Here is a 14,967-nt window from a genome sequence, read left to right on the forward strand (position 1 = left end):
AACTAGAACTGAACTAGAACTGAACTAGAACTGAACTAGAACTGAACTAGAACTGAACTAGAACTGAACTAGAACTAAAATAGAACTAAAATAGAACTAAAATAGAACTGAACTAGAACTGAACTAGAACTAAACTAGAACTGAACTACAACTGAACTAGAACTGAACTATTGTTCTCAAAAAGTTAAAATAATTTTTCCTTTTAGTTCAATGATGATGATTTCCAAAAACTTGAATGGGATCAGTATCAACAGGGCCTAATATTAGGTTCATTTTTTTGGTTACACTGGTTGACGCAATTGCCTGGTGGTGTATTGGCTAAAAAATATGGTACCAAATTAGTGTTTGGTCTCTCCAATGTGATCTGTTGCTGGATGTGTTTCTTTATACCAATGACCGCCAATTACAGTGTAACAGCTCTTATAGTACTAAGAACTATACAGGGAGCAATAGCGGTAGGTTGAAGTTTTATGTTAAAACATAAATATTATAATCTAAGTCAGATGTTTATTTATTATTTTCCAGGGTTTAACTTGGCCGGCCATGCATGTGCTTATTGCCAAATGGATACCACCCGATGAGCGTAGTAAATTTGTTACTGCCTATTTTGGTAGTTCTATAGGTGTGGCATTTGCATATCCACTCTTTGCCTATATGATGCATTATATGTCGTGGAAATGGGTTTATTTGTTTTGTGGTATTTTTGGTACTTTATGGTGGTTGTTGTGGTTGGTATTGGTCTATGACAGTCCTGCCCATCATCCACGTATTTCGATATCAGAATTAAGATATATAGAAAAGGCTTTGGGTTCTAGTGTCCAGCAAAAATGTAAGAGTGTTCCTACACCCTGGAAGGAAATTTTTACCTCAAGACCTGTATGGATGAATGTAATTGGTCAGTGGGCTAGTATTTGGGGCCTATTTACACTGATGACTCAGTCACCGACCTATTTTAAAGTTATACATAATTGGGATATAAGAGCGGTAAGGTTACTAATAATAGTACTTTCCAATCCATTTGTAGAACAAATTGAATTTTTTTTAGATTTTTTGAAAGTTGTTTAATTTAAATATTTTTCAGATTGGCATATTATCGGGAATACCTCATATATTAAGAATGTTTTTTGCCTATATATTTTCTTTATATGCCGATTATTTGTTAAGAACTAATAAAATGGGACAAACAAATTTGAGAAAATTTGCCACAGCCATATGTAAGTTAAAATCAAATTTTTTTAAATGTGGAACCTCTTTTGTAAACAAAAATAAATACTATTTAAAGGCACAATTATAATGGGTCTAGTGGTATTGGCTTTAGCTTATTTAGGACGTAATCCCATATGGGCTATAGTATTATTATCACTGGCTACCATGTTACAAGGTACTGCTTCAACAGGACCCATGTCTTCTATGATCGATATAGCACCCAATTATGCTGGTATCATTTTTGGTCTATGTGGTACCATAGCTTGTATACCGGGTTTCATATCGGCCTATATAGTGGGTGTTTTAACTTTAGAAAATGTAAGTGTAGTTGTTAAGATACAATTACGGGAATTTTAATTTGAAACCTTAATATTTTAGCAAACTTTTGAAGCCTGGACTAATGTATTTCTCATTTGTGCCTTTATGCTAATTGGCTGTGGTGTTCTTTAAGTTCTCTTTGCTGATTCGTCTTTACAGAAATGGAATGATTATTCACAGTATAATGCTGTAAAGGACATACAACTGGTGGAAAAGAATGAGGAACGGCGAGAAGATTTAGATAGTTCTTGATTAGAGGTTTTGTTTATAATTATCTATATTTATTTTAAAAACGTGACATGTTTGGGTGTTTTTATAACATTTATTAAAAAAAAAAAAAAACTTATTTGAGTTGTAAGTATAATAAAATTTATAAATGTTTATAAACTAAACTTTCAAACAAATTGCTGTCAGGTGATAAATCTTTATAACATTTCGTAATCGTTAAATTGCACTAGTGCTAAATTATTGTAAATGCAAAAAAAAAAATATAGTTTTGCTATAGCAGACGTGGATCGTTGTGAATTTCCCTTCCCCGGTGAATCCTCGCCTGTTTGTCAAGTTTGTCACAAACTTTCTATACTAAACTTTGTTCGTTTGAGAACAATTTTTCTAAGGAAAATTTGGTCTCTGTACGAGCAACTGCATTAGACAAAATTTGATATCATTGAGAGCAACTTTCCTATAGAAAATGTTGACATTTTGAGAGCAACTTTTATATAGCAAGTTCCTATAAAAACCTAGACTCTATGAGAGAAACGTTTCTTTGGAAAAATGAGCCTCTTTAAGAGCAACTTTCTAATAGGAATAAGTTTTCTATAGATAAAGTTGGTCTTGAATTTTGTTTCTTTGAGAACAACATTTCTATAGAAAAAGTAATCTCTTTAAGAACCTTTTTTCATAAGAAAAGATATTCCTTTGAAAGAATTTTTCTATAAAGAAAATATCCCTTATTTTTATAGAAAACAAGAGACAACTCCTTGATATCACATTTTCAAGTTTACGTATTTTGTGTCTTTGGAAAAGAAAAAGTTTTCTCTTTGAGAATAACTTTTTTTTCAGAAATAATTGGTCTCGAATTTTGTCTCTTTGAGAGCAACTTATTCACTGAAAAAATGTTGTATCTTCGATAACAACTTGTTTTTAGAAAGAGTAATCTCTCTTTCATTGACACCATCCTTTCCTCCTCCTCTAAAGAAACTTCTTATATGAAACTTGACTCTCTGAGTGAAACTTACGTATAGAAAAAGTTATCTCTTTCTAATGGAAAAAGTTACTTCATTGAGAATAACATTTCTATAGAAAAAGTTGGTCTTGAGTTTTTTCTCTTTGAGAGAAATTATTCCACAAAATAGTGTATCTTCGAGAACATCTTTACTCTTTTAAAGCAACTTCCTATAAAGACTCTCTGAGTAAAACTTACCTATAGAAAAAGTTGTCTCGTTGAGAGCATATTTCTAATGGAAAAAGTTACTTCTTTGAGAATAACTTTTCTATAGAAAAAGTCGGTCTTGAGTTTTGTCTCTTTGAGAGAAACTATTCAACAGAAAAAGTTGTATCTTTGAGAACAACTTTTCTATAGAAAAAGTAATCTTACTGAGAATACCTTTTCATAAGAAAAAAGAGCATTCCTATAGAAAACATTGTCTCTTTGAGAGTATCATTTCTCTATCATTTGAGATCTACATATCTATAGAAAAAATTGTCTCTTTGAGAGCATCTTTTCTATAGAAAAATTTCTTTCTTTCTAAAGACAAATCTTTTCTATTTACATCATCTTCACAAACATTACGGAATGTTGGCCGACCCCACGGACTGAATTTTATATTATGTATTATAAATCATTTGATATACTTTCTACGCAATGCACAAAATTTTTAAATTGTCCCACGATTAAAATATATTAAAAATCTTATCATTTATATTTTCTTTGTTATTTCTAATCATTTAAAAAGCAAAATATTATATGTGTGTGTTCATTTAAAACAAAAAACAACAAAAAATTTTAATCGCATATTAATTTTGAACTTCAAAGTGTAAAGATGTAAACAGAACCTAATTTTTGTTTAAGAAAAAAAAATAAAAAAATAAATTAATAAAATTAAAAATATATCGTGTTAATTATTTTAATAAATGATCTCAATATATTAAAAACAAATACAATTGTGTTCTAAAAATAATTCTTAAAAATTAAAAAAAAAATTGCAAGTCATTTAAATTAAAAAAAAAATAAATTAATTAAAACATGAAGAAGGGTAAAAAATTTCAATCAATGGAAATTTTCTATAATATTAAGTGTTAATAATTCTCAATTTTACTTTTAGTAAAAACTCGTACAATATTATGGCATTTGGTATTTTGGGGTTTTGTTATAAATTATATGTTTTGCATTAATCTTAATTTGACAATTGTTGATATGGTTATAACAAATAAAGCTGCTACATCAGAACTTGCCCCAGAAAAACAATTGCCATTATCGGAAATTTCAAAGAGATCAATTGAAATAAACTCAACAACAATTGAAACAAAGGTAGGTTATGGTATATGACTAAAAGATTAAAAAGTGATGAGTTTTAAACTTTACAATCGGTTGGAAGTTGTACAATAGAACATTTTGTAGAAAAAATTTAGTTAGTCTGAGGACCTTATATATTTAGGGTCAATCATGGACCGATCCCAATAAAATTTTTTAGATAGATTTTGACTCGTATGAAACTTATGTACAATTTCACCTATTTTGAATCATATGAAACTTACTTATGTCGAATGTTAAAGCTGCTTTTCGAGGGGACACTTGTTCGGGGGCTATTCGAAAACGTGGTCCGATATTGCCTATCTTCAATACCAAACAATCCTTACCTATAAGACATATTTATGTAAAATTTCAAAACTCTAGCTTTTTCCATTCAGACCCTATCGTGCTTTTAACAGATGGACGGACAGACATGGCTAGATCGTCTTAGAATTTAATGAGGACCCAGAATATTTATATACTATTGTGGATATATGACCAATATTTCGATGTGTTACAAATGGAATGACAAAATCCCATCTTTTTGGATGGTGGATATTCACATTTTCTTACAATCTGAACAGCTTTTTTGCATAGATCGTCCGAGCATAAAAAAGTTGTTTCACTCTGAGCAACTTTTTAATAAAGAAAATTGTCTTAGTTTAGTCAACTTTAAGGTTAAACAAGTTATTTAAACGTGAGCAATTTAGATATAAAAAAGTGTTTTAGTCGAGCAGCTTTTTAATAGAAAACGTTGTATACGTCTAAGCAACTTTCTGACAGAAAAAGTTGTTTCTGTCTGAGCAATTTTTTATATATTTAAGCAACTTTTGGTTTTAAAAAAAAATTATTTTAGTTTGAGCAATTTTTTAAATATAAAAATGTATCGCAGTCGAGCAACTTTTTACCAGAAAAAGTTGTTTCAGTCTAAGCAACTTTTTTAACAGAAAAAGTTGTTTGAGTCTGAGCAACTTTTTGATAAACAAAGTTATTTTAGTTTAGCATAGCAAGTTTATGATTTAAAAAAAAATTATTTTAGTTTGAGCAATTTTTAGATATAAAAAAGTGTTTCAGTCGAGTAACTTTTTAATAGAAAATATAGTATCTACCTGAGCAACTTTTTGACAGAAAAAGTTGTTTACGTTTGAGCAACTTTTTGATACAAAAATTTTTCCTAGTTTAAGAAACTTTTAGATTAAAAAAGTTATTTTAGTTTGAGCAATTTTTTAGTTTTATAAATGTATTGCAGTCGAGCAACTTTTTAACAGAAAAATTATTTCAATTTTTTTTAATAGAAAAAGTTGTCTTAGTTGAAGCAACTTTTGGATTGAGATTTACATTTTAAAAGAAAAAGTTTAAGCAACTTTTTAATAGGAAAAGCTGTCTCACTCCGAGCAACATTTTAATAAGAAATTTTCCTTTAGTCTGAGAAACTTTTTAATAGAAAAAGTGGTTTTAGTTTAAGCAACTTTTTAATAGAAAATTTTGTCTCAGTCTGAGCAACTTTTATGTAGGAAACGTTACCTCAATCTGAAACACTTTTTTATAGAAAAAGTTGTCTTAGCGCGAGCAACTCTTTCTCACTTTAAGCAACTCTTTATAGAAAAACTTCTCTTAGTCTCAATTTTTTTTTTTTTTTTTTTTTGCCATAAAAAAATTGATTTTAAATTGTTGATAGAAAAAGTTGTTTAACCAACACTTTAATAGAATAAGTTTAATAGAATAAAAGCAACATTTATATAGGAAACGTTGTCTCTGTCTGAGTCACTTTTTATAGAAAAGATTATCTTAGCACGATAAACTCTTTCATAGAAAAAGTTATACTTTATTTTAAACAACTTTTTATAGAAAAATATTGTCTGTCTAGACATTTTTTCAATAGAAAAAGTTTACACAATCTAAAGCAATTTTTTGTTGCAATTTCATTAACAGATTTTCTTAAATATTATAAATTTTATACGCCAGTTTGTAAATAGTCTATAAAAGAATAAATATTTATTAGACTTAAACATTTCATCTGTTGATATAATAAATTATAAAAACAAATATTTATCACAATTAAACAATTAGGTTTTTTAACATTAGACAGGCACGCTTTATCATTTATTTTAATAAAACATATAAAAAAATATAATAAAATATACATATTAAAATATGAGGCAGATCCTAAAATCAGTTTAATGATAAAAACAATTAAGTGTTTTGTAACTTATTTTATAAATTATTCACTTTTAAGTGCATTCACTCTTTATATCACCTTTTATACGAGTGTTTATGCAAATAAAACAATCTTAATTAGAAAAGATCACTGGCCCTGCTCTTGAGAATATCGTTTAAAATCAAAAGTATGAAGATTTGTTTTGATAAATTTAAAAATCATTTCACTTTCAGTTTAAACATTCATCGGAAAAATTTCACTGGAATGAATATCAACAAGGTTTGATATTGGGTTCATTTTATTGGTTACACTGGTTAACACAATTGCCTGGAGGTATATTGGCCAAAAAATATGGCACCAAATTGGTGTTTGGTCTCTCGAATGTTATCTGTTGTTGGATGTGTTTCTTTATACCAATGGCTGCATATAACAACTTTAAAATTCTCATTACACTAAGAATCATACAGGGAGCCATAGCGGTTAGTAGTTTACATGGAAATGTTTTAAAGATAAATTAATATAAATTCAATATTTCTAGGGTTTAACTTGGCCTGCTATGCATGTACTCATTGCCAAATGGATACCACCAAATGAGCGTAGTAAATTTGTTACCGCCTATTTTGGCAGTTCCATAGGTGTCGCTTTATCTTATCCTATATTTGCTTATATTATGCATTACATGTCCTGGCAATGGGTTTATTATATATGTGGTATTGTTGGTACTCTTTGGTGGTTTGGTTGGTTAACCTTGGTGTATGATAGTCCTGAACAACATCCACGTATAACAAAAACTGAATTAAATTATATTGAAAAAGCTTTGGGTTGTAGTGTTCAGCAGAAAACAACACACAGAATTCCTATACCTTGGAAGGATATATTTACCTCGAGACCAGTATGGATGAATGTTATGGGTCAATGGGCTGGTGTTTGGGGCTTATTTACTTTGATGACTCAGTCGCCAACATATTTTAAAGTTATACATAATTGGGATATAAGAGCGGTAAGTAAACTAATGTCTACGTTTCTTTTTGAGAGCAACTTTTCTTTAGAAAAAGTTTCCTTTTTGAGAGCATCTTTTCTTTAGAAAATCAGCCTTTTTTAAAGCCACTTTTCTATAGAAAAAGTTATCTTTTTGGGAACAACTTTTCTGTAGAAAAAGTTGTCTCTTTAAGAGTAACTTTTCTATAGAAAAAGTTGTCTTATTCAGAGCAACTTTTTTATAGAAAAGTAGTATTTTAGAGAGAAACTTTGTTTAGAAAAGGTTGTCTTTTTGAGAGCAACTTTTGTGTAGAAAAAGTTGTCTCTTTAAGAGCAACTTTTATATAGAAAAGGTTGTCTTTTTGAGAGCAATTTTTCTGTAGAAAAAGTTCTCTTTTTGAAAGCATATTTTCTATAGAAAAGATTGTCTCTTTGAGAGCAACTTTTTTATAGAAAAAGTTGACTTTTTGAGAACAACTTTTCTATAGAAAAAGTTGTCTTATTCAGAGCAACTTTTTTATAGAAAAAGTAGTCTTTAGAGAGAAACTTTTCTACAGAAAATGTTGTCTTTTTGAGAACAACTTTTCTATAGAAAAAGTTGTCTTTTTGAGAGCAACTTTTCTATAGAAAAAGTTGTCTTTTTGAGAGCAACTTTTCTATAGAAAAAGTTGTCTTTTTGAGAGCAACTTTTCTATAGAAAAAGTTGTCTTTTAGAGAGAAACGTTTCTAAAGAAAAAGAGAGCAACTATTGTGTAGAAAAAGTTGTCTTTTTCAAAGCAGCTTTTCTATAGAAAAGGTTGTCTCTTTGAAAGCAACTTATTTATAGAAAAATGTGGCTTTTTGGGAGCAACCTTTCTTTGAAAAATCTATCGCTTTAAGAGCAACTTTTTTGTTAGAAAAGCTAAAAGAAAAAAAGATCAACTTTTCTATAGAAAAGTTGTCTCTTTGAGAGCAACATTTTCATAAAAAAATTGCTTCTTTAAGAGAAAATGTTCTCGTTTTGAGAGCAACTTTTGACTAGGATAAGTTTTCGTTTTGAGAGCAAATTTTCATTAGAAAAAATTGTCTTTATGATGGCAACTTTTCCTTAGAACAGGTTGTCTTTATGAGAGCAAATTTCTCTGTGGAAAAAATGTATTTTTAAGAACAATTTTACTATATAAAAATTTGTTTCTTAGAGTAAAACTTTTCTTTAGGAAAAGTTGTATCTTTAAGAACAACTTTTCTATAAAAAATTTGTCTCTTTGAGAGCAACATTACTAAAGGAAAATTTTGTTATTCATAATAAAATCAAAACAAATTATGGAATATTTTATAACGACCTTTTTTGGGGGTTCAAATTAATTAAGTCAATAATACTAATTAAGATTTGTTAATTGTTTTTTTTTTTTTTCTTTTCTTTTTCCAGACTGGCATATTATCTGGAATACCTCATATATTACGTATGGTTTTTGCTTATATATTTTCTTTATATGCAGATTATTTGTTAAAAACAAATAAAATGAAAAGAACAACATTAAGAAAATTCGCTACATTTATATGTAAATATTTTAACTTAAATTGTAAAAGTCTTGGAAACGTTTTACTAATATGTGACATTTTTAGGTGCCATTGTTATGGGTCTAGTAGTTTTGGCTTTAGCCTATTTAGGCCGTAATCCTATATATGCTGTAGTACTAATATCTTTAGCAACCATGTTTCAAGGTGCTGGTTCCTCAGGCCCCTTGTCCTCAATGATAGATATAGCACCCAACTATGCGGGTATTATTTGTGGTATCTGTGGCACTATAGGCAGTTTGCCGGGATTTATATCGGCTTATTTAGTGGGAGTTTTAACATTGGATAATGTAAGTAGAATTTGTTATCATTTTAATGATTAGAAATTTAATTTTTATTCTGAAATTGCTCAATTTTTAGCAAACTTTTGAAGCCTGGACGAATGTATTTCTTATTTGTGCGTTCATGCTTATAGGCTGCGGTGTTCTATATGTTTTATTTGCTGATTCTTCGGTACAAAAATGGAATGATTATTCACAGTATCATGTATCAAAGGATTTGCAATTATTGGAAAAGAATGAGATGTTAAAAGAAAAATGTTGTGGTACTTAAGCCAATTATAAAGAGGCTGATTTTTATATTATTTTTAAGTATTTATTGTTGTTTATTTAAAATAAAAAATGCATTAATTACAAATTTTTACTTGTTCCAACATTTTGTGCTCTTTAGAGGATAGTAGAATTATTTAATAAATAATAATATAACCTCGAACAATTTGATTCAAATCTTGGGAAAAATTACATACACAGACAGTGTCATTGTTGAGATCATAGAGCATGTGATATGTTTAATAAAAATATCAGCAAAATTGTTCTACCTTTTATGTCTATATACTAGTTTTTCTAATTGCAAATCTAACTTTAATTAAAATGAACTATTTTATGGCAATAACAACTGTCAGACAAATTAAATGATATTGGGCGTGACAATAAAACATGCAACATAAAATGCATAAATTATTAAAATAAATATAAATAAAAACAAGTAAAAGCTGATCTTAAAAAGTTGTTTTTCTATAACAACAAATAAATCATATTTAAACAAATATTCATAATTTTACACTAAAAACTTTGAACATTTTCTTATCAAGGAGATTTTTTTTATATTGCATCTAATTCTAGTTCAGTTCTAGTAGAATTCAAGTTGAGTTCAAGTTGAGTTCTAGTTCAATTCTAGTTCAGTTCTAGTTCAGTTCTAGTTCAGTTCTAGTTCAGTTCTAGTTCAGTTCTAGTTCAGTTCTAGTTCAGTTCTAGTTCAGTTCTAGTTCAGTTCTAGTTCAGTTCTAGTTCAGTTCTAGTTCAGTTCTAGTTCAGTTCTAGTTCAGTTCTAGTTCAGTTCTAGTTCAGTTCTAGTTCAGTTCTAGTTCAGTTCTAGTTCTGTTCTAGATCAGTTCTAGTTCTGTTCTAGTTTTATTTCAGTTCTAGTACTAGTTCAGTTCTATAAAATAATCGTCTCTTTTAAGATTAACTTAAAAATTGTTTTTTGGGAGAAACTTTCATTGAGGGTTAAAAATTTTCTTTGAGAGCAAAATTCCCATGGACGTCGTTTCATGGATTGTAACTTTACTAAAGTAAAGGTTGCGTCTAAATGCAGGTTTTCTATAGAAAAGTATAACATTTTTATGGGATAAAAAAAATAATTTTATGGTCTCTATATGGTAACAAATTTATTTTTTGTGAAAACAGTCTTTATTTACAAACTAAGAAGTATTAAAGTATCTACTCCCAAGGTAAGCGACCCAAAGGACAGGATTTCCAATCATGAGTTTCGTCATCTATTGAAAAGAATTATTAAATTAAATAAAATTTATATAAATAATTATAAGAAAAATAAATCAACCTGGCATTAAAGTCCATATTCCATATTTAACTTCAGCACCATCATCAATCTTATCTCCTGTTACAATTTCATTTTCCTCATCCACTTCCATTTCTATATCATTATCTTTATTATTTAATTTCTGTAATAGATCTGAAACAGTAAAAATTTTATTAGAATCTTTAGTTGATTTCTCGTTGACTTCCATTTCGGCATTTGTCTCAAATAGACAATCGATGAGTGTGGAAAATGTATTGATTTCCGTTTTATTTAATTCTGGTTCTATTAGTGGTAATAAACTAAAGTTGAAAAACAAATTATAAAATTTAGATTTTTTTTATAAATTTATAAAATTTAATGTTTTATTACCTTTTTAATATGGGTGCTGTGTATTCATTTACAGCTTCTAAACGATCTTCTATAAAGTTACGTTCAAATACCCAGACCCAGGGACGACGAAAATGATCACCAAATATTATGGTTCTTTTCATGTCGACACCACTGTAGATGAGTAATTCTCTGGTACCTTCTGAAATTTGTGTTAAATCGTTGTTGCTATGAGGTGCTTCTTTTATAGTGCTGTTCTGAAATGTAAAATATTATAATTATTTAGTCTATAGTCTAGTCTGTCTAAGGTTATTTATGAGTATTTGGTTTACTTACCGCATCCAATTCCGCTTTGTACATTTTCTTGCACTGACGAAAAGCATGAAAACCTTTCGCAATTTGAACAGCCCAATAACTGGCACCAGCTCGCATACTTGAATCAGCTATAGAATTTTCAGTGATTTCAATTAGTGATAAAAATAGTTCCTCCACAAAACCATAAACGGCCAACATACGAAACAGCGACTGAGTGACATTTATTAATGATATAAAGTCTTCATCGGATGTATGAGTTTCGTGTAATTTAAAGAAATAGCTCATTTTTAAAAAAGCTTCCACATAAATTTCCGACATGTCTTTTATAGCCAAATCACGTTTGACTAGAACACAAAGTTGTTGAACAATAACATCAAATGCATCTTGTAAGGAATTTAATTTATTTTCAGTGTAAAATTCTTTCAGGGAATTGAAACGTTTGCCGTGTAGATGACGTTTAAGAGTTTTTAGATTTGTTGCCCCTTTTAAATGACCTTCTAAAGCGGCATCATAGATTTGAAATAATTCAGAGATATTAATATCAAATTGGGTTTTATCTTTGCGTCTTATATGGGCTGCATCAGTGTCACACATGGTGTTGCGTTGTGCCGACCAATAGTAGTCGTGCAACCAGGAGATACAATATTCCGCAGTATTACGCAGCACCTGTAGAGGAGGCAATACTTGCCCATGAGCACAAATATGTCTTAAATCTACTACAAATGATTCTAATCCCAATTCTTTGGCCGTTTGATACATGGTGCGCATATTGTGTGACTGCATTATAGAGGACATGAAATTGAAGAATCTGGTAAAAGCATTAGCGTATAAAGTTTGTAACTCCTCGTTAGTGAATTTATTGTCAGCAATATCTTTAAGCTGAACCTCTATAATGACACTGGTAGCTAATACAGCAGCTGGACATAAAGTACTACGTCTCAAATTCCATACGCGTATTTGACTCAAAGCTTTTTCACGTGATTCTCGAGAATATTCTGAACCAAATAGCCAGTCATATACTTTATTAAATTCTGATCTGAAAAATTGGTTTAATGCACCTATGTTTTTTAATAGGAATTCTTTTCTACTTACACATTTTTCCAGGGACCCACTACAGTACGACGTTTAACACTTTCACATGATTTATTTTGATCACTGAAGTCTGTTGTGGTGACTTCTTCAAAGATATCATCTTCAGCATTATTGCTGTCTAAATACATCTTATTTTTTATGTTTTTTTCTATTTTTTAATTTAACAAAATTGTAAACAAATTTAACACGTGCTGCCGCTGCAATGTTAGTTTAGCGAATGTTCGATTATTAACAGACACTGTAAATAATATGTAAACAATAACAGCTGTTGTCTAGAAAATGACAGCAGTTACTAACAATGTTACCAGATTACAATGTTCATAAACGCGTTATATATATCTTTTAAAGTTCGACAATTTTAATTATAATTACAAAATAAATTATTAAAATTCCTCTTTGCTATTATCCCTTCTTAATAGGGTAATAGACTGATTGGAAAGACTAGTCTCTATGGTCTTGGACGCTTATCGAAATTAAGTATCTATTGTGTTTGTATTCTAAGGAGTATATTACAGACTAGAATTTAAGCAAGACTAGTCAATAGCACAATCAACGAATAGGTTACCAATGAATAGATTATAGACTAGACAATAGGCTAGACTATACACTAGTCTATAGATTAGGCTATAGACGTCAGTAAGCTAAACAATATACTAGAGAGTAGGCTAGACTACTTACTAAACTACATACTATACTATAGACTAGACTATAGACTAGAATATAGACTAGACTATAGACTAGAATATAGACTAGACTATAGACTAGACTATAGACTAGACTATAAACTAGACTATAGACTAGACTATAGACTAGACTATAGACTAGACATCTACTACAAATGATTCTAATCCCAATTCTTTGGCCGTTTGATACATGGTGCGCATATTGTGTGACTGCATTATAGAGGACATGAAATTGAAGAATCTGGTAAAAGCATTAGCGTATAAAGTTTGTAACTCCTCGTTAGTGAATTTATTGTCAGCAATATCTTTAAGCTGAACCTCTATAATGACACTGGTAGCTAATACAGCAGCTGGACATAAAGTACTACGTCTCAAATTCCATACGCGTATTTGACTCAAAGCTTTTTCACGTGATTCTCGAGAATATTCTGAACCAAATAGCCAGTCATATACTTTATTAAATTCTGATCTGAAAAATTGGTTTAATGCACCTATGTTTTTTAATAGGAATTCTTTTCTACTTACACATTTTTCCAGGGACCCACTACAGTACGACGTTTAACACTTTCACATGATTTATTTTGATCACTGAAGTCTGTTGTGGTGACTTCTTCAAAGATATCATCTTCAGCATTATTGCTGTCTAAATACATCTTATTTTTTATGTTTTTTTCTATTTTTTAATTTAACAAAATTGTAAACAAATTTAACACGTGCTGCCGCTGCAATGTTAGTTTAGCGAATGTTCGATTATTAACAGACACTGTAAATAATATGTAAACAATAACAGCTGTTGTCTAGAAAATGACAGCAGTTACTAACAATGTTACCAGATTACAATGTTCATAAACGCGTTATATATATCTTTTAAAGTTCGACAATTTTAATTATAATTACAAAATAAATTATTAAAATTCCTCTTTGCTATTATCCCTTCTTAATAGGGTAATAGACTGATTGGAAAGACTAGTCTCTATGGTCTTGGACGCTTATCGAAATTAAGTATCTATTGTGTTTGTATTCTAAGGAGTATATTACAGACTAGAATTTAAGCAAGACTAGTCAATAGCACAATCAACGAATAGGTTACCAATGAATAGATTATAGACTAGACAATAGGCTAGACTATACACTAGTCTATAGATTAGGCTATAGACGTCAGTAAGCTAAACAATATACTAGAGAGTAGGCTAGACTACTTACTAAACTACATACTATACTATAGACTAGACTATAGACTAGAATATAGACTAGACTATAGACTAGAATATAGACTAGACTATAGACTAGACTATAGACTAGACTATAAACTAGACTATAGACTAGACTATAGACTAGACTATAGACTAGACTATAGACTAGACTATAGACTAGACTATAGACTAGACTATAGACAAGACTATAGACTAGACTAGACTATAGACAAGACTATAGACTAGACTATAGACTAGACTATAGACTAGACTATAGACTAGACTATAGACTAGACTATAGACTAGACTATAGACTAGACTATAGACTAGACTATAGACTAGACTATAGACTAGACTATAGACTAGACTATAGACTAGACTATAGACTAGACTATAGACTAGACTATAGACTAGACTATAGACTAGACTATAGACTAGACTATAGACTAGACTATAGACTAGACTATAGACTAGACTATAGACTAGACTATAGACTAGACTATAGACTAGACTATAGACTAGACTATAGACTAGACTATAGACTAGACTATAGACTAGACTATAGACTAGACTATAGACTAGACTATAGACTAGACTATAGACTAGACTATAGACTAGACTATAGACTAGACTATAGACTAGACTATAGACTAGACTATAGACTAGACTATAGACTAGACTATAGACTAGACTATAGACTAGACTATAGACTAGACTATAGACTAGACTATAGACTAGACTATAGACTAGACTATAGACTAGACTATAGACTAGACTATAGACTAGACTATAGACTAGACTATAGACTAG

The 14,967-nt window shown here is 29.7% G+C and overlaps 2 protein-coding genes and 1 pseudogene across 3 annotated transcripts; 2 read left to right on the forward strand and 1 right to left on the reverse strand.

The window, feature by feature from the left end:
- The window catches only part of LOC111676985, a 2,659-nt pseudogene extending 606 nt beyond the window's left edge, over positions 1-2,053 (forward strand).
- A 1,665-nt stretch (positions 2,054-3,718) lies between these two features.
- LOC111676986 (sialin-like) lies at positions 3,719-9,365 on the forward strand. The gene is made up of 7 exons (XM_046952990.1): positions 3,719-3,779; positions 3,849-4,054; positions 6,428-6,673; positions 6,733-7,194; positions 8,581-8,713; positions 8,778-9,019; positions 9,090-9,365. The coding sequence occupies exons 1-7, from the start codon at positions 3,770-3,772 to the stop codon at positions 9,279-9,281; spliced, it is 1,491 nt and encodes a 496-aa protein (XP_046808946.1). The 5' UTR covers positions 3,719-3,769; the 3' UTR covers positions 9,282-9,365.
- A 1,003-nt stretch (positions 9,366-10,368) lies between these two features.
- On the reverse strand, positions 10,369-13,697 carry LOC111676981. Of its 2 annotated transcripts, XM_046952916.1 has the most exons (6): positions 13,490-13,697; positions 13,111-13,433; positions 11,211-11,902; positions 10,917-11,131; positions 10,569-10,846; positions 10,369-10,503 (listed from the first exon to the last, which is right to left on the reverse strand). In XM_046952916.1, the coding sequence occupies exons 1-6, from the start codon at positions 13,615-13,617 to the stop codon at positions 10,448-10,450; spliced, it is 1,692 nt and encodes a 563-aa protein (XP_046808872.1). In that variant the 5' UTR covers positions 13,618-13,697; the 3' UTR covers positions 10,369-10,447. The 2 variants fall into 2 exon arrangements, with proteins under 2 accessions (XP_046808872.1, XP_023293762.2); XM_023437994.2 differs by lacking the exons at positions 13,111-13,433; positions 13,490-13,697 and adding an exon at positions 12,282-12,489 and having other exon boundaries at positions 11,211-12,225.
- Positions 13,698-14,967: the final 1,270 nt, after the last annotated feature.

The sequence above is a fragment of the Lucilia cuprina genome, chromosome 5 (assembly GCF_022045245.1).
Source record: "Lucilia cuprina isolate Lc7/37 chromosome 5, ASM2204524v1, whole genome shotgun sequence".
Taxonomy (NCBI): domain Eukaryota; kingdom Metazoa; phylum Arthropoda; class Insecta; order Diptera; family Calliphoridae; genus Lucilia; species Lucilia cuprina.

What these genes read in the sequence shown, in the direction of transcription:
- LOC111676986 (XM_046952990.1), top strand. An exon ending in ATAATTGGGATATAAGAGCG is followed by an intron (nt 7,195 to 8,580) that starts GTAAGTAAACTA and finishes TTCTTTTTCCAG; the next exon opens with ACTGGCATATTATCTGGAAT. An exon ending in AAAATTCGCTACATTTATAT is followed by an intron (nt 8,714 to 8,777) that starts GTAAATATTTTA and finishes TGACATTTTTAG; the next exon opens with GTGCCATTGTTATGGGTCTA.
- LOC111676981 (XM_046952916.1), bottom strand. Translation starts at nt 13,617, where the DNA reads ATGTATTTAGACAGCAATAATGCTGAAGATGATATCTTTGAAGAAGTC. An exon ending in ATTAGAATCATTTGTAGTAG is followed by an intron (nt 11,903 to 13,110) that starts ATGTCTAGTCTA and finishes CATTTGTAGTAG; the next exon opens with ATTTAAGACATATTTGTGCT. An exon ending in ACAGCACCCATATTAAAAAG is followed by an intron (nt 10,847 to 10,916) that starts GTAATAAAACAT and finishes TTTCAACTTTAG; the next exon opens with TTTATTACCACTAATAGAAC.